This window comes from Drosophila subpulchrella, unplaced genomic scaffold (genome assembly GCF_014743375.2).
Source record: "Drosophila subpulchrella strain 33 F10 #4 breed RU33 unplaced genomic scaffold, RU_Dsub_v1.1 Primary Assembly Seq354, whole genome shotgun sequence".
NCBI lineage: Eukaryota > Metazoa > Arthropoda > Insecta > Diptera > Drosophilidae > Drosophila > Drosophila subpulchrella.
This window is the reverse complement of record NW_023665577.1, coordinates 1,045,815-1,073,345: the sequence shown is the minus strand read 5'-3', so window position 1 is coordinate 1,073,345 and position 27,531 is coordinate 1,045,815. Positions and strand designations below refer to the sequence as shown.

The window sequence follows — 27,531 nt, the reverse complement described above, 5'->3', positions numbered from 1 at the left end:
CACATTTGAATGTTTCAATTGGCAAATGCGGCGTCCAACTTTAGTAGTTGAGCGGGCCGCAGACTCGAAACTCTGTTTAGCGAAAACGCTCGCAAAGCCACCGCAAACACAGCAAAAGCAAAGCCAGTCGACGTCGCCGATCCGGACGAACTTACCGCCAAACGAAGATCGCTGCCACATCTTCCTCAATTCCCAAAGAAGCCCGAAGACAGGCCAACATCCAAATGCAGCAGCAAAGCCAAACAAAAGCAGATTGACTTTGCAACCGGTCCAGCGATCAGCTGTTCGCTGCGATCCAGAGAGGGGCGGAAAAGACCGAAGACAAGAGCACAAATCTTCGGGCTCCGAAGAATTTAACAGAGCCCCATCGGCTTGGAAAGCTTAACATGGCTGTTAAGAAAATGTATCTCTTACGCTCGAAATAGCTATCTTAGGTATTTAATCAGTGTGTATGAAGTGAAAATAGGAAAAACGTATTCAGAAAATGTATCTATAACGTTTGTAATAGCTATTACCGTATATGAAGTGCGAGTTATAGTTTTTTATTTTCATTTTATTATATCATAAAAATATATCATAAACATTTTGTTTGTAAATTTTGATCAAAATAACAATAACCAGGCCTTAATCATTCTAATAAAATAGGAAACTCACTTTACCTCATATTAATTCAAAGTACTTATAAAAAATGTTTGGAATAATAATATTTATATTTGCCCAGCAAATCAAGTCTTTTAAATTTCAATTATTTATACTTTAGATCATCAAAACAATGGTCATAAAAATATTCTAGAAAATATGAATCTTTTCACAAATCATCTTCAATCATTACCTTATTTATTACCTTACGTAATATTCGCACGCCTTCTAATCGGTTGTCAGCGAAAAGGATTAACCTCCTTTGCATTATTTGCCATAAATTGCATTAAATGCTGGGCACATTCAATCGAAATCGATTTCAGTCAATCAGCAAGATGACAGTTTGGAAATCCATCAGCCTTTAATGAGGAAGGGGAAGCACTTGTAGGGTTTTCGGACTGGAAGCAGGGGTCTGGGGTGGGTCGGTGGATCGTCGGTCGATGGCTCGATCGCTCATGGAAGGCATAACAAACAAAATCACAAATTAAAGATTCGAAATGCTCGCAGTGACGACTTTTTGACTTGAGGCGTTTCTTGTTTCTTGCCTTGTTTCTCGACTTCTATTTTCTTGCTAGCCAATCATGCCAGACAATGGGGCGAAAGGGAAGACAGCTGAAGAGTTGACAGTGGACAGTTTTTATTATGATTTTGGGGCAGCCTCTTTGGGCCCAGCAACTCCTGGTTGCATAACATCGCTATTTGATTTTCGCTGGGTTTATCTGCGTCTCTTTGGCTCGGCAGCGACGGCTTCTTCCTTCTGCACACGAAGGCAGGGGCAGATGCAGATGCCGATTCATTGCGCCTGCGATTATGGATTCGGTGTAGCGAAAATGCTCAAATAATGGCAGCCGCAAATGTTCCCACGAAACCCCAGCCATGGGGCATCGCGCAGACGGCAGTAGCTATCCAGCATTGGATCATCGCCAATTGCTGGCGGTTCATGTAAAATTAACATTGGATTCTATTCAAAATCAGAAGTGACGGTCGTAATCACCCGCCAGTTGGCGCTTCTGCCTTTTGCCTGCTTAACGTGACTTTAATGGCGAGTTGGTTCTGGCTCTTAACTGGTTGGTGTAGTTCCTTTCATTAAAAGATATTGACAATGTTTTGTTGTCTGCCCCATGCAAATGACATTGAGTTTGTGGCTTTGCGGGCTGCATGCAATCATAATGAATTGCTCAATTGATAACTGGCAAGCGATTGGCCAGCACTAAAAAGTTTATTTGATGCTCCTAATAAGACCCTAATTTTCCGCTAATATTATTGTCAAAAAAAAAAAAAAACCTGTTTATTATTTTATGGTATTCAAAGAACATAAAAATATAATAATAATTTCTTGAAAAGTGTTACACAGGCAGACGCCAAAAAAAATTAATCAATCCAATACTTTTAGTACGTGTACAACACACTTAGACTGTCTTGGTTTCAAGGACTCAACCTTTGACCGAATAGAGCTAAATAAATTGTTAAAACAAACTCATTGACAAAACGAATTAATTGCCAAGTAAACAGGGAGCACAATGAAACACACAAATTTAAGCACTCCCTTAGTGCAACTATGAACATTGGGCAATAACCTTAAAAGGTCGTTTTTCCGTTTGTTGAAAAGTAATTCAGCAATTTCGGTGGGTAAAGCCGAGAGGTCGGGCAAAGTGTCAAATCATTGTAGAAGTATCTAAGAAGGCATCTAGCCTATATTTAACCCCAAACTATCCATCACAGAAGCATGGATGGTGGGCCCTCATGCAATCGCGGCGTTGCCTTTGCCTTTTGTGAATTGAAAAACCATTTAACTCCCGTTAATTTTAACGCCCGTTTTCTATGCCAACCCAGTTAGATTGCCACACAGTCGCCGAGCCGAAAACAAAAGCGAGAAGCAGCCGAAATACGTAATGCAAGCGATAATTATTGCCTACAGGCCCCCAAAAGCGTCTCCGGACAACTACCAAAAAGAAGCCCCATCCCAAAAAAAAAAAAAAAAAACAGAAGCCACCGTGGCCTAGTCGTGTAGATGATTGAAAAGCGAAGAAGATTTGCATAGAAACGTGCGATTTTCGCCATGGCTAGGGGCCCCGATCGTCTCGGTCGCAGTCATGCTGGGCCACCAAAAGTATCTGGTGGATATATCTACTCCGGGTGAAACACTCACACATGGCACTGTGTCAACGTGCTCGCCAGCCTGAGAACAATACTCGCTGCCTTCAATTACTCATCCATTCATGCCGTCATTCATTCAGCTTTCGGCTAAAGCTCAAAGCCTCCTTTTTCTTACCCGCTGCAGCAGCCACGATTTGTTGAATTAATTGTTCACTTTTTTTGGGAATCTCCAGTTGATATGTAGGCATTTGATTTTTCTTTGTTTAGTTTGCCCACATTCTTGGCCCTTTTCATGTGAGAGAGTCGCTGAAATTATGTTATATGTTTTTGTCGAGGCTGATTTTCAAAGTTTCTTGGACTCGACCCACATTTGTCAAGATCAATGTTGGAGATAACACTATGATTAATGTTCATAGGTTATATTTTTCGGTAGCTTTGATAAATGTTTTATTTTTACTGCATATTATTTAACATATTTTTTAAATAATCTTCTTGATTCGAAGTCCTTGGAAGGTTCTCAGACTTTCTTAGCACTTTGTTTTACCCCGGACGTCAGAAAAATGTATTGAAATAAATAAAAGTATATATGTATATACTTCTGAATTATCGACGACAGCCTCAAAATCACAGAATTCGAAAGAACTCAATGACATAAATTTATTTTCCTTATAAAACATCTAAAAGACGTAATCTGTTGTTTAAACCACAAATAAATTAAAGTGAATCAGCTTATACAATAAGGTTAGTTAACCAACCTGTTGGATAGAATAGATCTCCACGTTTACCCGTATAAAGTGCATCATCCACCCGGAATGTTAGCCAAACCGGATAAGCTGGTGAAAAGTGATGTTAATGCCTGAAATCTAAAATCCGAGCTTGTCAGTGCTTTTGGTGCACCATTTATCCGCTCTGACAGATGAACAAACGAAAGTGATATCTTAGCATTCGAACCCAGTAAACAATTGTGTGCTAATGATGAAAGACAAGCGGGTCGGCCACCAAAGAAGCAAAGCATGGGTACTTATTGCCTTGGCTGTGTCAAAGTGCCGGACTGGGTTGTAATATGGTCACGGCTTGCAGTGGATTGCAGCCAGATGCAAATGACACAGAAAAAATTTGATATTTTTTATTGAGCATTTTACAAACGGCACAACAAACCGCAGGGCATGACCTCCGACCGTGCAGAGCTCCAGCCACGAAACCCGACTACGACGAAGACGGAGTCTTCCAAAAGGAATCACGATGGGGCCGTTTTTGTGCATTAAAATGCAACTGAGATTTATGTAAGCCGCGGCCAAAAGTTGGCGAGCTGGTAGCACAGGAACCCCTCATTATCGATCGATATAAGCGGCCAGCCGAGACAGTCGATGAGAGACTGACTGCCTGAGTGGGGCCAGGAACTGCCGATAATAACTTGATCACAGGAAAATCATTTATTGTGACACGATCGCCGATTGGAACCCGATAAACCGATGCTTGTCTTGGGGAGAGATTCACCCCCACTCGGCATTAACTTGTTGTCATGCTGTTTGATTGCCTTGCTTTTTTCTATTTTGATAATATCTCTGTGGGACCTAATTGTTGAGAGATAAAATACACACGGTTCCGCGAATTTTATGATTTTGTTATTTGGGTACCATAATCTCAATGAGTAGAGCATTTCCTCATCTACTTTGTTGTCATCTGTGATATGAGTAAACATAAGATAAATGTGAGTTTCATTTGTATTCGCAATTTTGTAGCTCTCTAAAGGGATTTCACCACACTGATGGACAGAAACGGAATGGATGTATGGAAGTCAAACGATTATTTACTTTAGGCACTAGCACTTTCTATTGGCACACGCACGTAGCGGACGGTAGCGGTACTACTGACCATGCCAAAGTACGTTTAACTTAGTTAGTCAAAGCTTTTAAAATAAAAAGGCGATTGTTACGATTCTTAGGATGTAAATAGGTATTGATTAATAAAATCAAAATTAATGTGCACTGAAATAAAATTTTCAAAGTAAAGTTATTATATATTCCAAGCAAAATATCATATTTACATTACTATCACTTAAGGTGCTTCCACGTATTCAAGGATTTTGGGAAATATTAAAAAAACAGGATTCTTTCATTTTTTATTTTTCAAAAAACGGCTATCATATTTACATTGTCATACCTTTCAATCAAAATGTATTTTTCTGGTAATTCAAATATTCCTTAGTTTAATGATGCTCGGAATGTTTCCAATCTAGGAAATGAAATATTGATTAAAAACAAATAATATCCAAAAAAATTATACGTTTTTCGGGAAAACGATATCATACTACATTGTCATAACATTCGAGCAAAATTTATTTTCTTTGTTATTTAAAGTTACTTTCATATATTCAATGATGGTTTCCAATCTATGTTCTACGTGATATGTAGAAGTTTACTCAATCGAAGAACATGGGGATCTGGAGCAAGCGCGTTCGTTGGCAGTTGATTTCCACGTTAACCTGTGGGTGAGAACTTGCTGTTGCATTATTTCATCCGCTGATGTATGACTTTTATTTTAGTGTGTATTATGTCGATAGCTCATGGAATATCTCTGGGATGGTTCTCACCTACTCTCCCCCTCCTGAGGTCCAAAAACAGTCCGGTTGGTCCAATTGATGTTAGCGAGGTGATGTGGTATGTAAGAAATGAATTTGTTGAATTTATGTTTATATATAACAATAACTGACTTAAATCTGATTGACAGGATCGGCTCTATGTTTGGTTTTGGCTCTCTGCTTTGTAATGTATTCATTTGCTTCCCGATCGCATTATTTGGACTTAAGAAGTGCATGTATTTCGTGCCCATACCAAATATGGTAGATAGAATACTTCTCAGTATTCAGGTGTTTACTCCTAAGACATCTTTTTTTCAGATAAACTGGATCTTAATCTATTTCGCAAACAAATCAGTATATCTGCATGTGGCTCGTATCTTGTTGGGAATATCTGGTGGCTCTATGATAGTTTGCTTTCCTATATTTATCGCGGAAGTATCTGATAATAAGTATGTCATTCCAAATAAGACTGTGATCGATTATTTAAAGTTTAACACGGTTTTTTAAATGTTCGTCAGTCATTGAACAATCAAATAGATAGCCAGCGTATTAATATTTGTTTTAATGATATCAAAAATGTATTAATAATATATATCCCTTTTTCTTTAAGCGTCCGGGGAACTTTAGGATCTATTTTCATGCTGACTCTCTGCGGCGGCCTTACGTTAGGGTTTGTAATGGTTTATTACATATCCTACTATGTGCTACCATGTGTCGTCATTCTCCTGCCTATTGTCTATTTATGTCTCTTCATTCCTCTTCCGGAGCCGCCACAAGATTTGCTGAAACGGGGTCGTGTAGAAAAGGCCGAGAGGTCCTTTTACTTCTACAAGAATTTGTCAAAGGACCCGACCAAACAAGACGAAAACAAAGAGCTGTTCATAATTTATCGGGACAAAGTTTTAGGCGGCGGCATTCAAGAAAAAGTTAAAATTTCAGATTTCCGTGAGTTAGATATTTATGTTATTAGAATATGAAAAACGAAATCATATTAAGGTAAATTGAACCAACAAACCACGGTCGCGAGTTTCGGTGTCATTTGAAAACTAATTCAAACATTTTTTGAAGTCTAAAGCTATCCCTAAAGTATAATAAACTAGACACTAATTTGACTTTAAACACAGGTACCAAGGAATCGGGAAAGGCTTTCTTCCTGATCGCTGTGCTGCTTGTGTGCAATCAGATGTCTGGATCCTTTGCCATTTTCAACTACACGTCGGCCATCTTCGCTCAGCTCGGCAGCAGGATGGAACCGAATGAGTGCGCCATATTTCTGGGTGTCGTGCAGCTTTTTGGTCTAGCCAGCGCTGTAATACTGGTGGATCGAGTGGGTCGCCGATGGCTGTTGATGCCATCGCTGGCCGGGATGGGTCTGGCTGAGCTTGGTGTGGGTCTACTAAAGTCCCTTGCCTCGCAGGACTTTTTGAATACCCATTTCTGGATTGCGCTGACTTTAATGTGCATCGCGGCTTATATGTCATCGGTGGGCGTGGTGGCTCTGACGTTTGTCATTATCGTCGAAATTCTGCCATTAAAGGTGAGCTTGTGTTTGGGAGGGTGTCGATGGACTTGGTTAAGGAGTCATATCTTGCAGATTCGCGCCCCAGGCGTCTCCATAAGCATGTGCGGACTAAGTTGCGCAGTATTTATGGCCCTCATGACTTATCCCGTGATGATCAACAAGTATGGAGTTCATATCACAATGTTCATGTCAGCAGGTTTCTGCCTTGTGGGCTTAATAGTGCTGGGCATATTTTTGCCTGAGACCAGAGGAAAGAGTATGTCGCAATAATGGGTTACTAAAACCTGTGCACTTCGATTTCACTTTGTGTAGATAAGTGACAATCTTCTGCGTTTGGCGAAATCGGTCCTTAGTGACAGATTGCTATCATAACGATAAATTACTTTAACCTAGTAATAATAAATGGAAACAACAAAATAGCTGCAGATAAAAATTGAATGGTGTGCGAATTTCAAGGCCTGTTGAAATCAGCTTCCAACTTAATTGATGTCATAATTATTGTCCCCCTGTTGCCATTTTCGGTTAATAAGAAAGCATACAAAAGTGGGATAACTGTTCCTTTTTTATCATCGGCCCCTGGTTGGTCATGCTTCCAGAATATAATTTCGTGATCAACATACTGTTAAAAAATGAAAATTTAAAAAGCATCGGATCGGAAAAGCTCGGATTACCTTAACAAAATAAAATTACTCTTTACAACTATTTTGTTTACAATGGTTTTGTTAATCTTTTTAATCATTGTCGCCTAATTCAAGCAAATTTTTTCAAATTTACATAGTCCTATTGTTCAACAGTAAGATTAGCCTTACTGTCGAGGGCTTTGTTTTTTATAGGAATTTGTTTGCAACAAAATTTACAGACTTCTTTTACCAGACCTCTCCTAACGAAAACGTAGTGCATTAATCAGCGATAAAAAGTTAGTGGCTACTTAGCAATTATCTTATCTGCGACAACTTTATAATCGTCATTATTGTTTACAATCCCGAGAAGATTGGGAAGAAGGCGTATCTAGACGTGATTTCCACTACATATACGTTTGCCACCCAAAGTAAGAACTGTCAGTAGGCGCACGACCGCCCAGTGGTTAATTTGTAATCCAAAAGCGGAATATTTTTCGAAATCTTAAAATAAAGCCGCCGAAATGACTTTCGATTCAACTCAAGCGCAGAAGCTAAGTGTTTTTAATGCGCGCTACCGATGGCAATTTATTGCCACCATGACGGGTGGGTGAGAATTCGGAGGATGGCAGGAACATTTAATAAAAAGTTAATTAATCGCAGTGCATATTATGACGCTGACCCATGGAATTGCCGTGGGATGGTTGTCGCCCTCTCTACGACTCCTGGGTTCCGGCGAAAGTCCTCTGGGAGAACCGCTGACCATTGTCGAGGCCTCATGGTAAGTTCATTTCCTACGATATGGAAGCACTTTGGTAAAATTGGCCTATATTGTCAGGGTTGGATCACTTATCGGCCTAGGCTCGCTGACTGGCAATATAATCTTTGGACTGCTACTCGATCGTTTGGGTCGTAAACTGTGCATGTATTTCCTGGCCATACCTAATATGGTAGATAAAGTTTGAAGGGGTTTCCCAAGAGCTTGAGTCACATCACCGTGTTGTTTTGCATTCTATAGATTTATTGGATCCTTATCTATTGCGCGCAGGACGTCACGTATCTTTATGCTGGAAGATTTCTGGCGGGAATGTCCGGTGGCGGCTGCTATGTAGTTTTACCCATATTCATAGCGGAGATAGCCGATAATAGGTAAGTGGCGTCATTTTCGAGTGAGTAACAAGTATTTGGATTAAAGGTAATCTATTAATTATAGATTATTTCAAGTTTTACGTGCAGCTGATAAACCCAGAATGCGTTATTATATTCAATAATAGGGTCACACTTTTGTCTGACTTTCGACGATTAGATAGAGCTCGGGGAAATATTCGTAATTTATAATGAAGTACTCGGAATTAAAGATTGTCTACATTTGGATTATTTAAGCAGCGAGTCCCATACTTCACGTAAAGCAATGATTTATTAGGCATCTTATCTTGGTAATTCAATTTTACTTTCTTGTTTAAATTAACTGAAGTAATATTGCGGAAGGCAATTTGCAGCTTTGTTTTCATTTTTTAAATATTTGATCAATTTAAAATATAACAAAACAACATATAATACATAATTTTAACGGTTATATTAAAAAGAACTTTCTGAAATTCAGATTTGAGAACATCGGTCCATGATGGATTAGTTAAATTTGTGCTATAGCTAGATAGATCATTATGGAAGCTAAACGAATCAGACGCTTTCTTTCAGAAATAATATTAGAACATCACACTTCTTCCAGCGTTCGCGGAGCCCTGTCGTCCATGGCCATGATGTACGTAAGCATCGGCATGATCGTGGGCTTTACAATGGCCTCGTATCTTTCGTATTACCTGATGCCGTGCATTATCGTCGTCCTGCCAGTGGTGTTTATGCTGGCAGTTATTGGCTTGTCGGAGACACCACAGTATTTGCTGCGGCATGGGCGCGATGACCAGGCGGAGAAGTCCTTCTACTTCTACAAGAATCTGAAGCCACCTACTACATCTGACAAGGAGGCTTCTAGGCATGACGCGGCTAAAATAGAGTTCGACACCTTTCGGCTTCAGGTTCTCAGCGGTGGTGTCACCGAGAGAATTTCTTGGCGAGATTTCAGTGAGTGAGATATGAAGCTAAATATAGATTAAGTTGTGTGATCATCATATTTAAACAAGTTATATCAAAGATAAAACTGATCAAAGTAAAGTGGCGGGCTCTCTTGTTCTGATAACAATTAATGCCGATTTTTACCGTCTTGAAGAATAACATTATAAAGTACTAAACGCGGATTTGTTAAAGATACACAAATGTGATAATCATGAAATGTCACGTACATAGTATCTTTACTCTTATAAATTATGTTATGTATTATTTTCTATCCATGGATAATATTGCATAAGACTATTTTTCACGTTATTATTCCTTGTGTACCTTTTCAGTCAACGTACCGACCCTTAAGATATTCGGCCTGATCTTCGTACTGATCATCTGCAATCAGCTGTCAGGGAGCTTTGCCATCTTCAACTACACATCGCACATCTTTGCGGAGCTGGGCAACAAACTGGATCCGAACACCTGCACAATTGTGGTGGGAGCTGCCCAGCTGGTGGGCATCTTCAGTGCTGTGGCCCTGGTGGACCGCCTAGGACGTCGTGTCCTGCTGCTGACCTCGATGGGTGGTATGGGTTCCGGTGAGCTGGCCATCGCACTGCTGAAGTCTTTCGCCTCGCCGGAGTTCCTGGACCAGAATGGCTGGCTGCCCTTGGTAATAATGTGTTTCGTGGCCAGCATTGCATCACTGGGAGTCATAGCCCTGATCTTCATCATCATTATTGAGCTGCTGCCAGCTAAGGTGAGTACTTTAAAAAAAATCAATGGGAAATGGGGCTTTGTAAAAAGAAAGATATTAGTGGGTTTCTGGTTTGTAACACACTGTGTAGTGTGTAGCCCTTAATTTAAAATACTTTCACAAACATATTGTCAAATTCAAAAACTAATCTCATAGATCTCTAACTAAGAGTAGAATTCTATTTATATATCATATAACTTCTTCCTTACTAATTGCAGATTCGCTCCATTGGCACCTCCTTGAGCATGGCCACCTTCAGCGGATTTATCTTTGTGAGTCTGAAGATCTACCCCACCATGATCTACGATCAGGGCCTGGCTGCCACCATGTTCATGTCGTCGGGCATGTGCCTCTTTGGATTCATTGTCTTGGGACTGTTTCTGCCGGAGACCAAAGGAAAGCTGATGACGCACTGATGACATCAACCTCGGCCCAGCGGCCACGCCAGATTGTTGCTTTTGTTGGCGGTGCGAACCCATTGCATAAGCTGCGGGATCCCAACTGCTCCCATGTAAAGAGTACTCACTCAATAATTTGTGGCACAATGGTGGCAACGGCTCATCCTGAACTCTTGAACTTAATTCAATTTTCGAGCATTGCGGTTTTCTTTCGGATTTCTATACATAGAAATTCAATTTCGTTTTGTTGGGAGAAAGTCTCGGGGCTGTGATCTTGTGATTGATAAGCGCGAAGGTTGTAAATGAATAGGCTTAAGTTACTTATAGTTATTATCTACTTCAATATATTAGTATGTGATTGTAAAAACTGTAGTTGCGTAAAGATTTATTTTTAAAAGTAAGTTTATAAAAGAAAAAGAAACAAGTCGTTTACAAGACAAAGTTAAGCAGCTTACCTTAAGAGTTGTGGGGAAAAATTTATCTCAAAAAGTGCTGAGAATTGGGTGACGTAACAAATTCTTCATAAATCAAAATTAACAAAAAAAAACACCTCATCGTTGCTTTATATTTACATTTTTAAAAAGATTATGATGATTTGAGTTGACTAAAAATAAAGAAAACAACTTTTTCTAAATTTAATTATTAAAAAATCCTTTCAAGCTGCGAATGAAAATCATAGTAATTTAAAGATTTTTCTTCTATATTCCAGTGATAAGCCTTCGATGCAACAAGAAACTCTTTTGCCCAGTCGTTTTCCCTGCGATTACGCTGCGATGCAGAATTAATGAACTCGCAAAAGCGTAGAAGATAAAGCCAGCAGCCGAAGTTCCAAAGAGCCAAACAATGACTCATAAATTCAACACAATATTTATTTTGCTGCTACGACGGGCACTTTGGAGCGCCGCAAATGCAGTTTCAGTGCAAATTAAGCGGCGCGATGTGAGCGAGTAGAAAAGAAAATTTGATCTCTATGACAGGACACACAAATCTCGCTCAGATCTCCAGAGACGATGCAGCCCAAACAAAGCCAAGTCGAAACGAAACGAAGATGGAGCTGGAGCTGGAGTCGCAAAATCCACAGAGGCACTGTCTAATGCTCACATTTTGAGTGGGGGGAGTTTCTTATTTCGGGAGTCCATCCCCATCTCGATCCACATCCACTTACCGGCAGACGTTGCATCAAAATGCAGTTTCATAATTTTCACACGTTTTTCTGTCACTCGGTGAAAATGGGATCTAGAGGGTCTGCTGACAGGCGGAAATTTGTAACAACTCCAACTTAGCTGCACTTATTGCAGTTAGGCTAAGTGCAAATGCGACGGCGGACTGCAATTAGCCGCCGCTGATTAAGTTGATAATCAACCGGGCTGATGGGTCAGCCCTGGATGACTTGTCGGAAGTCGGTGCTCGTGGTCCCACAACACCCAGTGTGTGGGCCCAGGCACTGTTGCAACCACTCCCCAAATCCAGATCGTAAGCCCAGTAAAAAGAGGCCCAAAAGTTGGCCAAACAATCGCGGCTAATGCCAGCAATTGCTCATTGTTGCGATTACGAGCATTTGATTTGTGGCCACACGGATGCCAATTGTTTGGCTTTGATCGGCTGAACTGGCTGAAAGAAAGCAAACAGTCCATTGTCTGCCCTGCATGACTATTAACACGCAATTTTCCATCCGAATCTGACCGAAATGTCATTCCCGGCTGTTGTTGGCCCGGCCCACGGTAGCAACTCCGATTTCAACTTCCATAATTCACAATTAGCGCCGAGTGCCACTCACCCAGTGATCTCGATCTCCATTGATAACCATACACTTTTCGGGATGACAACGGCGCAATTGCGAGTGAAATTATTCGTCGATTTATTTATTGTGTCATTGCAAATATTGAATTCATTATTGTTCGGTCGTTGAGTTTCTATTGTGGTTTTCGGCAGTTGATTTCGGTAATTGTGAAAAATTGCTTAAAATGTTTATATGCTCTAATTTTGTGAATGCCGACCCGGGCTTACTGAATTCCGCATTTCTTTCGATCACGATTATTATACAATCGGCTGGGCGAAGGGCCTTCGATGGGATGGAATGATTTTGTTCTTTTTTTAGACGTTTGCATAATGCCCTACTCTGCTGCTTTTGCCTTATGCAGACTAAAATAGTTTGGTCCAAAGTTGATTGAACTTTGGCCAAAATAAATACCTTAATATATGCACAAATGTCATTTGCATTTTTAACGTGGCTTAACAAAAACACTTAAATATTCATACACATTGGCATACTTCCCCAAAACCTGACTGGTGTGAAAACTTTATGGTAAATAAGGCGGCAAATGAAAAACATGTCTGATAGGGTGGCTGACAGCAGAAGCTACCTGCAAGTAGCCGAAAAACCTCTCTCTCATATTTCAGCCATGATTAATTGAAAGGTCAAGTGGCGAGTGAAGTGCGTGAAGCGGAGTCAAGATAAATTTATTCAGATATCAAGACATCAAAGGCTAAGAGTTGCATTCGAATGATTTGAGAATGTATACGGAATAAACTCAAATACCTCGTGTAGCCTTCTAAAGTAATTGCCAGCAGGATCAAGAAGTAAGCAGCAATTTGTTAAAGCTTGACAAAATTAATTAAGCGCGACAGTAATTGCATAAAGAATTAAACTTTAATTAGCGCTTCCTGTCAGAGAAGCATTTATAAAACGTCTGCCAATAAAATAATTAATAAGAGTACCTGAGACTACGCCAGCATCGGCTTCAGCATCTTAAAAAGGTCATTAAATCAACCTCAACTGGCGGCTGCCAAGACAAAGCCATCATTTTTTACAGAAGTGCTGGGCTGGCCTTTAAACATGAATAATAAATTTATGTTAGAACATTAATTTAATGCCTCCGCCAGTTGGACGAAATTTCGCCACATCTAAGATTTATGAAATCCAACGAGACCTGGCATAAAATTAGCCACGATCATCAACAGCTTAAAGAATGGTCAAGTGTGAGGATAGGATGCGAGGGCAAAAACACCATTTGGCCACTATTTGGGACCGACAAAGAAGGGGAGACCTTTCTATTTTCTATAATGCTAATTTATGTTAGCCACGACAGCTTTATTTCTATAATTATTATGTAAGATCGTGCAGACACCATCCACGTAGCAAAAGAAGAAAACCTATTAATTAGGAATTAGTTAAAACATGGCAAGTGACGCAACTTTGGGGTATCGAAAAGATTACATAACTACTGACCCTGAAGCTTTTATTGTTGATTTTGACTTATTCTAAGTAGTAAAGTAAAGTTAAGTATTTCCTCATCTTAGATGATTGATTACAATGTTTGTGGTAAAAGTTGTATGAGAGACTTACAAGAAAGTGAGTTTCAAGAATGTTTTTTTACTAAATAGAAGTCGTGTTTAAATTATGAATTAGTTAATAATTATAAACTAAACATAAAACTAGTAACGGGTATAAAAAAGTACAGGAAATGCAATTGCAATTCTCAAGTGTTAAATGAGTGACAGGTGTTAACTCAAAGAAATCGCTTCAACTTTTTTCCTTGAACCCAGTTAGTTTTCTGCTATCCTCCGCTTTAAGCCATCTCGATACACATCTGCCAGATACGGACTGTCCTAAAAAAATCGTGCCAGTCCTACAAAGGCACAAGAAAAGTTCTTGTAGATTGCCCATTGACAACATTGACATGGATTGGAGCAATTATGTTGAGTGCCCCAGTGTCGTTTTGTCTGCTGCTGCCGTTGACAGTGGCAAGTTGTTGTAAATTTGGTTATAAAACAAACACAAATGACATTATTCGCACGAAGGCAGGACGGCAACTTTGCCGAGCTGCCGTTGCAGCTGTTGCAGCACGACTTTTCTTGCATCTTCGCAGCAACTGCCATAGCAACTGCAACTGCAACGGCAACAATCAATTCGACAGCAACGACGACGACATTTGCGCAGGCGCAGGCGCCTTTGTTGCGCTTCAGCTTCAACTTCCGGAAATCACGCTGCTTGTTGTAATAATGTTTTAGCTTTACTTGGCTTTTTGTACTTTTTGCAACCATTTTAGCCAAGGAATGGGTCAGGTCGGCTAGGCAAACGAAATGTGCACGCGAGCGAAATTACAAAATGCGCACAGTTAACGTAAAATTTGTTTGGCTAAAGTTGTTAAATTTTTTCAATTATGCAAAAATAAAATTTTAACACAATCTTGTGGTGGCGGTGGGTGGGATGCAGACGTGAAGGCACGAAGACGATAGCAAAACTAGTTGCTAGTTACAACCCATCGAAATGGGTTATGAAACTGGCCAGGCATTCACCTCCTCGAAAAGGGCAAATCTTCGGTTTCAGTAGAAAGGGAGTGGGGAAACCCCGATTACTGGTCATATCTCATAAAAATGACCGGATTAAAAAGGTAGTCTTCATTCAAAATATTTGCTATTACTTTAATTCAAAAAATATTTAAGTCTTTTTTCTTAAATAATAATAAATAAATTTATTTTTATTATAATCATTATGTATTGCGTTCGTAGTTTTGTAGTTTGTTTATGGGTAAGAGTGAAAGAAGAACCACAATTTCAACATAGACTTATTATTACACTATTATTTTTTTTACAAAAAATATCAGAGGCTCCATAAATTAGACAATGGATGTCTACAGAAACTACTTTAATGTAAAGCTTTCAGTTAATGACTTAGTCAGCAAAAATTCCAAGAATATAACCTAGTTTGATAAGATTATTCTCCATCAAATGATGCGAGGGATCTTTTCTGGAGATAAATAAACTAATACGAATTTAATTGATCGCCAACTACCGAAAACCATTCCAAAATGCCTCACACCCCAAATTGACACCTTGATTCGGTCCAGACCCAGGCGCTACCCAGGTAGATGGCTAATGTCAGACAAGAGTTTGGGCCTTCCTCGGCACTTAAATCATGGCGTAAAGCCATGGTCTGCAACTTGAAAAATTCTTTTGATTTATATATACGAACGCGCTAGAAAAGCAACCGAAATGGCCTTCCCAAGTGGCAATCAATTCTGACGGAGCTGCGCGACTCCAGAGCCGAAGATTCGCAACCCAGGTCTGAGCCGGGGGCATGGAACACTCTGCACGTGTTGACTCCCAGTTGAAGTCGATGATTTAGCTCGCCTCGTTACCTCAACGCCATTTGACCCCGCAGCAATTGAGGTAGCCACGATTCGTCGGTAGTCTAGCAGACTGGCACTCGGTAGCAGTGATGACAAGGGTACTTCACTTTTACCCAGGGTACCTTCAGGATATTACAGAAAATATTCTTGTCGAATTTCAGATTTTCCAAACACAGCAAGGAATAATTTGAAATATTTGTTAAATGTAAAATATTTGCATAGGGAACCAGTTCGCTCTCTGCCGCCACACGTATAGTGCACAACAACGGTCGGCAGACAATTCTTTGTGTGGATAGATAGGTCGTATTGGGTAAAAATACCTGTACTTTTATAAAGGTAACTTCCTAGCCAGTTAGCATCACTGTTCGTCAGTCGGCAGTTAGCAGTTAGCAGTCGAGGGCCTATTCATTTCTTTGGTTATCAGAAAGGTAGCGATCGCAGCAATAAGTTTTCTATATGCCTCATTTCTGCACAAATCGCTTGACCTTAAGCGTTGCTGTAATTTATTTGTCGTTGTCGCAATTTCCCACACACAACTCGACCCGATGATTTTCCCGCTCGGGTTTTGAGTTTTTTTGTTTTGTTTCATTTTCTCTAGAAGCTGCAAACTGTATTACGTTGGTTTTTAGCAGTTTAGCTTTGTATTTTGTATTTTATTTTCCCTCTTTTGGGCCTGGGTTCAGTCGGTTAGTGGAGGTTGCATTTGTAGGTTATTGTGCCTGCCCTGGCATCTGGAGGTTATGTAATGTCTCCGCTGCTATTGTTGTGTTCGCCCGAGCTTTTGGTTTTCCTCAGCTCCAGGGGGAGGTGGCCTTATCAGTTGCGGAACGTCACACAGTGGGGGCCTTTACAATTTACAACTCTGATTGTATAACTGAGCATTTACAGTTGCCTTTTAATTGATTTAAGCCAGCTGATTGAAAACGTTTTACGGAAATCGAATTTGTTTGTTTTATTTGTTCTCCTCGTTGACTTCCTTAAGTGATAAAAAACAGGGTGCAACTTTTCGTATAAAGTATGAATCATTTTAAGGCTATATTCGATATTTTAAAACTGCAATCAAACTATTTTAACAAAATTATATTCGGCTTGTACTAGGACAATTACGGAAATGATAAACAAAAGGTTTTGATTTCTATCTAAATTTAACTTGATCAAATTATTTGATCCTCTGACCTGAGCATTGGTAAAAATATATATATATATGGGCGAATACTAATTACTTGGGCTTACACAATAAAGGTTAAGCTTATTTTAAATAGAATTAAAAACGTTAGGTGGATTTTTAAGAAACTAAATAAATATTGTTGAGGGAAAATCAACTGATACTAAAATGTATTTTGCTTTTCATGGATTTCATTATTTAACTATTATTATCCTTTCTCTGTATTTTTATTTAGCTATCACCAAGTCCCAATTATGTTTGGAAATTAGGAAGGCACTGACGAACCGTTTACATAATACCCATCCCTTCCCCTTTTTAGTGTCTATATAATCAAATTAAAGCCTCAATTTCGCTAACATGCATGGCCGCACAGTCGACTGCATCATGTATAACACTTCCTGACTAATGAACTGCCAGACCTGGCAGTTTGCCACGGATTCGGTTCCAGTTTTGGGGAAGACATCTTCATTAGCACTGAGTGATACGTTGGGCTTCCCCAGGCCGACAGTCCGAAGCGCCAAATGAGGGCCAAGGAGCAGAAGAAAGGGCTGCCCGAGGTGTGAAAATAGGAAAATGCGCTAAAAGCTCTTCCATTCGACTCGACCTGGCTGCCTTGCATTTCGCTGAGGGCCGCCCATTTAAGTGTCCAATAATTCAATCACATCAAACGCCATGTTGATTGCCGTTAAAGAGTTTCAATTACACCAATTGCCATAGAGGTTGAGAAAGTTGGGCATATCATGAGAAATGCAGGAAAGACAACAAAGCTACGAAAGAAAAAAATATAGACGATTTCCAAGTCAGTAGGCGAGTTATTTCAAGTCCGGTCAAAGTCAGCCTAGGTCAGCCCAAAGCACTTCATTCTACATCGTCTGTTGAGCAGTCAACACCGTTTGGTATTCAAAATTAAAAAAATAATAAGTAAAAATTCAATTTTGTGCGAATTTCGGCTTTTCCAAATTCTTTGCTCATGGATCTTTCCAAGGCCGAAAGCCAAACGCCCGCCGAAGAGCGTCGTTCGGGAAACCAAGATTATCTGAGGTCCCTGCTTCAGGACATCCTCTGTTTCCTCGTCCTGCTTTCGGTGGCTCTCCTAATTGTGGCTGGCATACTCTTTGTGGTGGAGGACGTCAGTCGCCTGCAGCAGCAACAACAGCAGAACCACCATCAACACCATCGGCACTTGCATCGGGATCAGATGACCAATGATTGGAAAGGATCACCGGTTGAAGAGGCACCCAAGCAGGGATGTCGATTCTTCCGGCCACATACATGGATCCGATTCTTTAACTGCCAGAAAAAGATCCCCCAACAACAGGAGGAAGTCGAAAAGGAGGCGGTACAGTTTGGGCCATCAAAACAGGAAGATCGAGAGCAACAGCCTTTCGACCGTGTTCCCACCTATCACCCGGCGATAGAACCTCTACCTCTGCGGGCTGCCGGAGACTATATCGAGGAAGCTGCCAATAAGAAACTGGATTCGAAACCCCATCAACTGCTAGCCAGTAAGACCAAGAAGCACAATTTATATTCAACATAATAATCGTATTCTTTCTTAGACAATATCTATAGGACCTAAAATAGAAACTGTCCCTTTTACAGGCGTTTTAAAATCTGTTTGAATGTTCTTTTTGACGCCTTTTCAGCTTCAGATTATCGGGTATTCCCTGATAGATTTGTCATTTGATGTAAAGAAACCACCGGACTAGTCAATTTAGATTCCCTGGGTCCCGTGCCCTAAATATTCAATATTTCTCTCTACCTTAGGTGGCCATCACGAGCTAGAACTCAAATAAGAAAGTTGAACAATTAATCGCAGAAAGTTTATGCCAAGGTAAGTTAATATGCATGCATAAGAAACGTGAAAAATTATTATTTATTATTAATTATTATTTAGAACTTATATTTTTGTAGCGAATTGAATTGGACTGTTCTTATTGACGCCCCTGCAGCTCCAAACTGTCGGGTGTTCCCCGACAGATTTGCCGTTTGATGTACAGAAGCCACCGAGCTAGTTCCAATCAAGATCGATTGAGAGGTAGTCTCGGACTTACAAATGAAGTAGAACCCTTATTCCATGCACTCCGCTATGACTTATGCCCCTTCCGCTTTCGGTGTGCCATCAAGAGGTAGAACTCAAAAAGAACATTCAGAAGGCGAACGGCACTAAATTAGGAATAGGATCTCAGATAGAATTTGTAATAAATTCCAGAACCTTAACTAGCTAACAAAGTTTTATATTTTGAAGCACACATATACTGAGTAATATTTGATTTCACAAAGGATAAGCAGATATGCGTCTATATTAACATAATATAATGACCATAGGTCTGCACCTTTTAAAATGACCAGTGGAGAAGTGTAATTGGCCTTCAGACTTTCTGAGAATAAAGATTACTTTCAAATCTGTTTTAGAGTCAATTGTAAAATAATTCACACAGTTAAGTAGATACTTCCTTATATCACTGACTATGGTAATGGAGCTATTTCGGGCTTGTTAATGATTTCAAGTATGCCACAGTCGCGGAACCTTTTAATTATTTGCAAGAACTTTAACTGATCCACGACTCCTCAATGGCACCCCAAATTCTGGGCCCATAACAAGCCACCGGCGACTATCTCGGATCTCGCAAATTGTAGATCGACGTGTAAGTGTTGGCTTGATAGGCATCTCGAAGATGCCAAAGAAAACAAAGCTCGAAACAAACGGAAAACAAAGCCGCAGACAGAAGCTGCGCATGCCCATGATGGGTTAATTGAGGTATTGAAAGCCGTGCGGACGCGACGGCAAACCAAATGAAATGAAGTGTCTAATGTTTGCATTATCGCGCTCTAACTGAACAATTGCAGTGGCTGCCCGAAGGGCAAGTCCGTGGGCGGGGCGTGGATTGGGCTGGAATCCATGCCCGAGGTCGCCGGAGGTCGAGCCGTGTTCTAAGCAGCGTGGCTGATAAGTGCAGCTGTATAATTTGCAGGGAAGATAAGGTTGGAACATTTGCATAGAACAGCAGCTGGTTAGGCAAACAATTGCATAATCTCCGCAATAAAAATATATTTTTTTGGGCATTTGTTTTGCCATTGGCATGTGGGCGTTGGGTCTTTTGTCTTTTATAATAAAATTTAATTAAAATAATCGGTTGTTAGTCAGCTAAGCCCGGCCAGACTCTCACAGCGAGCTCTTGAGAAATCCATATTTATAGAGAGTGATTTCAAAACACTTTTGGGCTAGAGTCGTCGAGTCTCCGAGAACCAAAGGCTTAGAGCTGAAGCCTTAATGGCGGCACAACACGAACGGAACGTGCAACTCTGGGTCTTTGGGCAACTGGCAGAAGTTCTTATCTACGATGGGCTTGAATATTTATGAAGCTCTGTTAATTAGGAAGATAACTGGGCCAAGACAAAGTGACACTATTACAATATGCATGCCAGCAAATTTACAGTTCGGCCAAAAGTCTTCCGTTGCTGGGAAAGTTTCGCCGAGATTCGCCTAAACGTGTTCTACGCCTAGAACCAAAACAAGTTTGTTGTTCAAGTCTTTTGTATTGGGTCTTTCGTTTCTTTCGCTTGCGTGTTTGATTTTTTCATTTACTCTTATAAATTGCATAATCTTGAATGATTTGAGGTGTATTTATTTAATGTCGTTTTTGTTTATTTATCTATTGTTTTGTGCTGGGTTCTACCAGTGACACAGATTTATTTATAACTTTTGTTCTGTTGCCGGCTGAAGCCAGTCTCTGGGCCAAAGAAATGGGAGTGTTGGCTAAAGAGTTGAACCTGCTGGCTGATATTGTTCTGCAGGTGATATAATAGCCGAAATTGGTCGTTACCTTGATGTCTGTTCAGTGCAACCCAATTAATTTGAGAGATTTATTTAGAGCAAACCCAATTTTATTATATACATATTTTCTGCAGGAGCATTGACAAATTATAAGCTTCATTTAATGATGATTGTTAAGAGCACGTCTCCACATCGATAGCCATTTTTAGGCCACATGCTGGGCCTCTTGAAAGGGGAACACGTTAGGCACCCATTGACCACGAACAAAAGACAAAACTGTCTGCCCTACACAAATCACCAATCGAAGGGGGATAGATGGATGGATGGCCAGTTGGGTGGAATCGGTTACATGTGCACTCGACTTTGGGCTCTCTCTGTGCGCCGTTTTCTTGGTATGACTCCATGGCAATTAAATAAAACATGCCGCATCAGTTGGGGCTGAGTTTTGCAATGGGTACGTTTACCCCTGTTGCCTACCCGAATTCAGCTTATATAACCATATGTAAATTATGCCAGCAAATGAAGAAGAAATATGGCTGGGAGGCGCATGAGCCTTACAGGAACACACCTCAAAAACGAGCTCCCAAAAAAAGGGAACTGCCAGCCAGGTCCGGGCTACTGTCCATCTCAGTCCGACTCAGATGCGGAGGAGTTGGCCCCAGACCCCAAAACGAAGCCCAAGCCCAACAATAGCTGGACTGCAATTGAAGCGCAGCCATTGACAAGATAATTTCCTGGGGGTGCTGCATGCAATGCAGTAAATCCTACGTTTATACCCTCGGTAAAGGTATGAACCTATTAGCAGTTATTGGATCTTTGGTATAGACAAGGAATAATAATTTACATTTGAGGTTTTGTTTTAAGCTTTCTGATTTTAATGACCACGTCAGTCTCATCAAAAAGGGTTAATAGTAACAATTTAAAAATAGTTAGGTTTTACTCTACATTATGTTCAATGTTCTATAAACGATTTATGTTGTTATTGCTTTTCCTTTAACATTTGATATGAAATTCGCTCCATTTAACATATCATAATTGTGAAAAGCACTTCAAATTCTCGTTAGAGTAATACATTTTCGTCACAGGCATTTACATCACACGTTTCCTTCCTTCTCCCAGCAGTTCGTCTTCGTTTTACAAATTGTACAAAGCAAGAAAAAGGAAAGAAAAACTTTGGCCACGACTCAGCCGGCAGAAACGAACAGAAATTGGCTAGTTTCGCAGACCGCGTTAAGTTGACTGACTACCAATTGTTGTTGCCACGATGCTGGGGCTACTATGCGAATAATTTCAAACACAAACTGCCGCCAACAGCCAAGAAGGTTCATAATTATTGGACGAACGAACGGCTGCCGGTGGGCTGTGGCTTCTTGAAATGTTGCAACTTGCAACCGTTTGAACGGTGACTACAGGAACTGAGCAGGCCACATCGCCGTTTTGGGGCAAGAGTGCAAAGTGGCGGGTTAAATAGGTTTTGACTACTTGAAGACAGTCCGAGTAGCCTGGCCAATTGCATCGTTTCGTTTATGAAGATTTACGATGTCCAAATTAGCCATTTGTTAGGCCCAATCACGTAGCTGATCCTGGAGTGGGCCATGTAAAAAGCTACATTTTAAAGGTAATTAGAGCCCAAGTAATAAGCTGCAGATTTGCTTAATTGCCAAACCGAAGAAACCCCCATAAAATATTGTCCAAATTGATTGATTTCGAGTATAATTATTCTCATTGCCCAATTGGATTAATTGATTTTTGTGGTAGATATACGTTTCCGTATATATGTTTGATTTATTATTCTGAGTTTGGCCTTTACTAGATGTATTTTTAATAATTTAAGTAATTGATTCAAAGCAGAAATAATGCTTAAATTACTGTAAATTTAAAGAAGAAAATTTAATGTACTTCATCTCGGATATCGTCTTCATTTTGAATTACTTTATTTACACAACAAGTTCGCCACAATACACCAATCATTCAAAATATTTGTAAACCATACAAAAACATTTCATTCAAGTGTCGAAAGTTGACCACAAATTAACTTTTAAGGGCAGCCACCAAAATACCATCACCTTCGCTTGGGCCAAGCACTTCCAGCACCCAATTTGTCTGGCTTTTTGAGGGGGAACAATGACAATAACCGCATCGGGGCAAACGTGAATATGGTCGAGAGCGTGTGGATATGAATAAACATGGTAGCCCGCGAATAATGTAAAACTTGCATAACCTCATTTCGCGGCTTATGGGCTCGCGTGCTCCCGTGTTAGGTTTTTTTTAAGTCGGCGTGATATCGTGTACGCAGATATAACAGCACAGATAGATAGGAAGGCAGTCGGCAAGTGTACTGCGGATTGGAAGGGAAGCGTGCTCGCTCCTCCAAGACTCAAAAAATGACGGGCAAAAACCTATCCATCCCATCCAGTCAACATCATTTCGGATGAATTCCGAATGATTCCATCCGTCGACGACTGAGCGAGTTAGCTTTTATGACAACTACTGACCTTTTTGGGCAAAAGACTTGACAGGAAATCGCTGTGGAGTGGCCAGGAAATGATTAATGGCTCTATTGATGCATTCGAAGACGGTCCGAAAATGTGCCCAACGAATGGGGATTAGTCTATAGAAGGTTATCCGCACCATGTTCAAACCTGAAGGTTTATCTAAGCCATTCACACCTTGCACAACCCACAAAACACCCAAATTATTAGATGAGGCAATGGAACAATAATTCTTCCTCGCTATTATTGCAACTGCCGATGAAAATGCAGGGCGTCAACAAAAGCCAAAAGTTGAAGCAATCCAACTCGACGGAATCCAAGATCCCAGCAAAGTAAGCAGCGTTTGCTGCAATTATGGATCAATTATGGGAAGGCGACTACTGGAAAACAGCTCTTCCATTTTCGGGATTTCGTCAATCCAAAACTCACGATTTATTATTTTTTCTGTTAGCCACTCAATTGTAGGCACTTTAAATGGTTTTTTAACTTGCAGAATTTAACTTACTTCAAATTTTAAGCTACTGTAACACAAATACTAAAGTAAACATTTACATTTCATCCCGCTTGGCCAGCTCCTCCACAAGCTTCGCACTTTGGGCCTTGATCTGCTTGCGGTTGGGCACATTGGCCATGGTCTTGTTCTCCTGCAAGATATCGTCCTCGGGAGCTGTTGGAGCCTGCTCCTCAGTGTCCACAGGCTCGTACATATCCAGGCTGGCCAAGAAATCGGCATGGTATTCCTCGACATTTCGCTTGACGGTCGCCGGTTTCAACTCAACAGCATAGGCCTTCATCAGCTTGTAGATCTTGCGCTTCACCATATGCATTATGTTATCAACTGCGGGGGGAGTTGGTTAGATTTATGGATTCTGTTTGGCTATGAAAGTCGACTCAACTGTTCTCCTCGAAAATCTCCGGGGCAGCGGCTCTCATATTCAGCATTTCGAATTTAAGCAGCGGAAGCTTTAAGTACGAGTTGGGATACTGGGCACGTAGCAATTTTGGCTGACGATCAATATGTCGCAGAATTTCCAACAGATTCCAAATGGTTACTCTGTAACAATAAAAGAAAGAAAGAGTCCCTTTAAAGTTATCAAGCATAGACACCTCTTTACGAAGTTCAAAACTTATGACGATCGCATCTTTAAAAACAAAAGTTTCCATATTAACTTTTTTGACGGAAAAGGATTATACATTAAGATACCTACATATAGTTGATATAGAAACTTTTTATTGTTAAAGGTGCAGTCGTCACTGGCTTTTGACCCCTACACCTTAAGAGGTGACTATGTCACAGGTATTTTATCTTTTCTCCCAAATTATCAATTTACCTTAGCATAACATATGCATCAGCTCTATTCTTGAGATGCTGCAGTGTGTCTTGTTCGAATTGAATATCATTTTGCAACATTTTCTTCAGGTCCTTGATGCGCTCCAGACGGCTAATGTTATAACATTGATAAGAAAAATTATAATACATTTTATATTTATCACCCACTTGATCTCTTCCTCTGAAAGATTGTTGACCAGCACCCCCTTTAAGACACTGGCGCACTTCATCTTGGTTTCCAGCATTTCGTGGGCCAACATGTCATTAACAATCATGCGATGCAGCTTGTCGTTGTTGTCCACCTGGCTCTTCATCCTATACAATTAAATATATAAACATTGTGAAATAAATGTAATGTACTTCGACTACAAACCGTGGATAAATTTCCTTGGCCTGGGAACAAAGTGTCACAAACTTGACCTCTTTGATAGTCTTCTCCACGGCCTTCAGCTCCAGCTTTAGAATCATCATGCTTTGGGTCTCCCTGACATATCGCTTCAGATTCGTGGTCGGCGGCGCCTCCTTGGGCTTGTTGAAATTAATTGATGTGCCTGCCGGTTTCTTAAGAGAGGCAAGCATTTGCAGTTTCATCTGCAAGTTCTTGCGGGACTTATCCTCCATGTTCCTGAACTCGTCGTTCAGCTCCTTGAACTTCGCTATAGCCGGCATGCCCAGGAACAGGATATGCTTGATGAAGTTGGACTGATCATCCATGTCACTGCTGAGGGAGCGCAAGATGGGCTCGTAAAAGATCTCGTCATGGACCAGCACCTGAATCATCTTTTTATAAGTGTTGTTGATGGTCTTGATGGCCTTTAGGCGCACATTGGAGTTCTCGATCTTTTTGAGGAAAACTCGCGACTTGAGCTCCTCGTCGAGAATAAATTCGTTCTGATACTTGATGCGGTTCTGCAGAAGTGCCCGCCGCAACTGTTTTGTAAATAGTGTTTGTTAAAAGGAAAATAATATTAATCGATCAAAAATTTTAATACAAAAATGTGCAAAGTTAATTATAAAATAATACTAAGATGGGTTATTAAAATAAATTTAAAGCATTGAAAATAATAAAAAATCTACAGCTTAACCAAAATTGTTTAAAATTGAGATCAGTCATAAAGTTTTGAATTTCACCAACCAGTTGTTCCTTGTAGTGCTGCTTTAACTGATCTAAGCGAAACTCCAGGCGATCCCGCTCCTTCCTCATCACAAAGGTGCGCTGATTGATGTTGTCTACCACCAGGTGAATTGGCATCTTCTGATACAATCGCTGCATATCCTTGTGGTTAATGAGGAAGTTGCGAATCTTGTGGGTGTTGTCGTTGACCAGAATATTCTGCAACTTTGTGCGCCCATCCCGACATTGCAGCTTTAGGCGCTTGTTCTCGCGAAAATACCGCTGGCGATTGGCCTTCGATTCGTGATTCTTGAACACCAAGCGGCGTGCTGTTCAACATGGGTTTTTTAAGGAGCTCAGACCAAGCCAGAAGAATAACTTACTCAGCAAGTCGGTCATTCCCTTGAACTGTTCGGTTAATGAGTTGGGCGTCCATCGCTCGTCGACCATCACATGTTGATGGACATATGACATGCCGAAGAATCCGTGGAAGCGCAAGGACCGCGGATGCACGGGCTTCGGGGCCAGGACATCCTTTTCGCGATTCTTGTCCCTACGCGGTATATAGGCCATACCCCTCTGACGCAATGTGCACGGCGGCATAGTGTGAGTATCTTTATCTTCAGGGGCTCTTACTAACTTTAAACTTGATCAATGTGATTGAGCTTCGTTGTGTTGACTTCAAGGATGCTGTATGTATGACACTGTTCTAGCCGCCACCTCAAAAGTAAAACAAAATATTTATTTTACACATTTATTTTGCACTAACATTTCAATTCTGTTTTGTTTTGGAGTTGGGCTTGTTCTCAACATATTTTTTAATAATACACAATATATTTTACTCCTAATTAATGAGAATGTGTGCATATTACATACCCAAATAGTTTGCATTTTCCATGAGATTGGATCGAATTGAATTGTTAGAATTCATCGTGACAAAAATATTTTAATTTCTTGGTGTTCTTTTGTATTTTTAATAGGGTTCTTTTTAGAGAGATTTCACAAACCAATATAAACACAGTAACATTTTGATTCAAACATAAATAGTTCTTAGTAGTATATAATCTGTATTGCACGATCTATGGTTATCTACAAGATACAGTTCGATTCGGTAAGCCAACCCTCAAAGCGTGTTTCATTGAAAATTGTCGGACAAATAAAACTCTCTGCCTATTGAAATTTTACTAAATTTCATTCGAAACATCAACAAGTGGCCGCAGTTTGCCTTTAATTTTAGTTCTGCGGGTTCTAGACGCATGCTTCGTGTCGACAGTAATTGTAGTTTTAAGATAGTAAGTCCTAAGTATGAGTATAGTTAGCTCAAACACCAGCGTATAAATATTGTCATGAAACATTTTTTTGTCATTTTAGAGTGTATAATTTAGCTAAATTTACATTGATTCGGGTTTGTGGCTTTTACGTTTACTTTAGCATTAGCTTTAATGAAAATTCCTTACATGATTGTTTGCTTCTAACGATTATTGCGTTTGCGTTGTTGCTTCGCCTACGAGAGTTGACCCACCTACCCAACACGAGGAGATGCATAAATCGCAAGTCCTGGTCAACCTTCATATTTTGTATTCTTCTCTAAAATGCTGCCTAGTTTGGTGAGCAATGAAATTGCATTTTGGCTTGTGCAAAAATATAGCATACTTTTCTGCTTAAGTGTTTAAATTTAAAGGGTAACGGCGAAGGGTCGACAGATTTGCTTATAGCTACTGCTATATATTCTTAAAGGACATCAGGACCAAAACTTATAGAATGCCACTATTGGGAGTATAGAAGCGAAAGAATTATAAGCAATTGGGATTGGATGTGAAGCTAGTTGAAGAAACCTCAGAACCATCAAAA

At 40.2% G+C, this 27,531-nt stretch overlaps 4 protein-coding genes and 1 long non-coding RNA gene across 9 annotated transcripts; 3 read left to right on the top strand and 2 right to left on the bottom strand.

Moving 5' to 3' along the window:
* Positions 1–4,873: 4,873 nt before the first annotated feature.
* On the bottom strand, positions 4,874–5,431 carry LOC119560368. Its single transcript, XR_005221019.1, has 3 exons — positions 5,330–5,431; positions 5,048–5,221; positions 4,874–4,971 (listed from the first exon to the last, which is right to left on the bottom strand). It is a non-coding gene; the product is annotated as an uncharacterized LOC119560368 (long non-coding RNA).
* LOC119560366 (facilitated trehalose transporter Tret1) lies at positions 4,926–7,541 on the top strand. Of its 2 annotated transcripts, none has more exons than XM_037873774.1 (7): positions 4,926–5,227; positions 5,282–5,396; positions 5,467–5,578; positions 5,636–5,766; positions 5,928–6,262; positions 6,442–6,854; positions 6,912–7,109. In XM_037873774.1, exons 2-7 carry the CDS (start codon positions 5,290–5,292, stop codon positions 7,107–7,109), a joined length of 1,296 nt encoding a protein of 431 aa, XP_037729702.1. In that variant the 5' UTR covers positions 4,926–5,227; positions 5,282–5,289. The 2 variants fall into 2 exon arrangements, with proteins under 2 accessions (XP_037729702.1, XP_037729700.1); XM_037873772.1 differs by having other exon boundaries at positions 4,927–5,223; positions 6,912–7,541.
* Positions 7,542–7,909: 368 nt separating this feature from the next.
* Positions 7,910–11,157, top strand: LOC119560201 (facilitated trehalose transporter Tret1). The gene is made up of 7 exons (XM_037873564.1): positions 7,910–8,062; positions 8,120–8,237; positions 8,295–8,406; positions 8,475–8,605; positions 9,186–9,538; positions 9,862–10,274; positions 10,490–11,157. The coding sequence occupies exons 1-7, from the start codon at positions 7,981–7,983 to the stop codon at positions 10,685–10,687; spliced, it is 1,407 nt and encodes a 468-aa protein (XP_037729492.1). The 5' UTR covers positions 7,910–7,980; the 3' UTR covers positions 10,688–11,157.
* A 6,668-nt stretch (positions 11,158–17,825) lies between these two features.
* Positions 17,826–19,186, top strand: LOC119560349. 4 transcript variants are annotated; one of them, XM_037873750.1, is made up of 4 exons: positions 17,826–18,471; positions 18,526–18,654; positions 18,734–18,800; positions 18,881–19,186. In XM_037873750.1, exons 1-2 carry the CDS (start codon positions 17,937–17,939, stop codon positions 18,543–18,545), a joined length of 555 nt encoding a protein of 184 aa, XP_037729678.1. In that variant the 5' UTR covers positions 17,826–17,936; the 3' UTR covers positions 18,546–18,654; positions 18,734–18,800; positions 18,881–19,186. The 4 variants fall into 4 exon arrangements, with proteins under 4 accessions (XP_037729678.1, XP_037729677.1, XP_037729676.1 ...); XM_037873749.1 differs by having other exon boundaries at positions 18,864–19,186; XM_037873748.1 differs by having other exon boundaries at positions 18,526–18,800.
* A 4,444-nt stretch (positions 19,187–23,630) lies between these two features.
* LOC119560343 lies at positions 23,631–26,381 on the bottom strand. Its single transcript, XM_037873739.1, has 7 exons — positions 26,064–26,381; positions 25,702–26,009; positions 24,940–25,496; positions 24,735–24,881; positions 24,568–24,678; positions 24,133–24,290; positions 23,631–24,074 (listed from the first exon to the last, which is right to left on the bottom strand). Exons 1-7 carry the CDS (start codon positions 26,281–26,283, stop codon positions 23,785–23,787), a joined length of 1,791 nt encoding a protein of 596 aa, XP_037729667.1. The 5' UTR covers positions 26,284–26,381; the 3' UTR covers positions 23,631–23,784.
* Between the last annotated feature and the right edge of the window lie 1,150 nt (positions 26,382–27,531).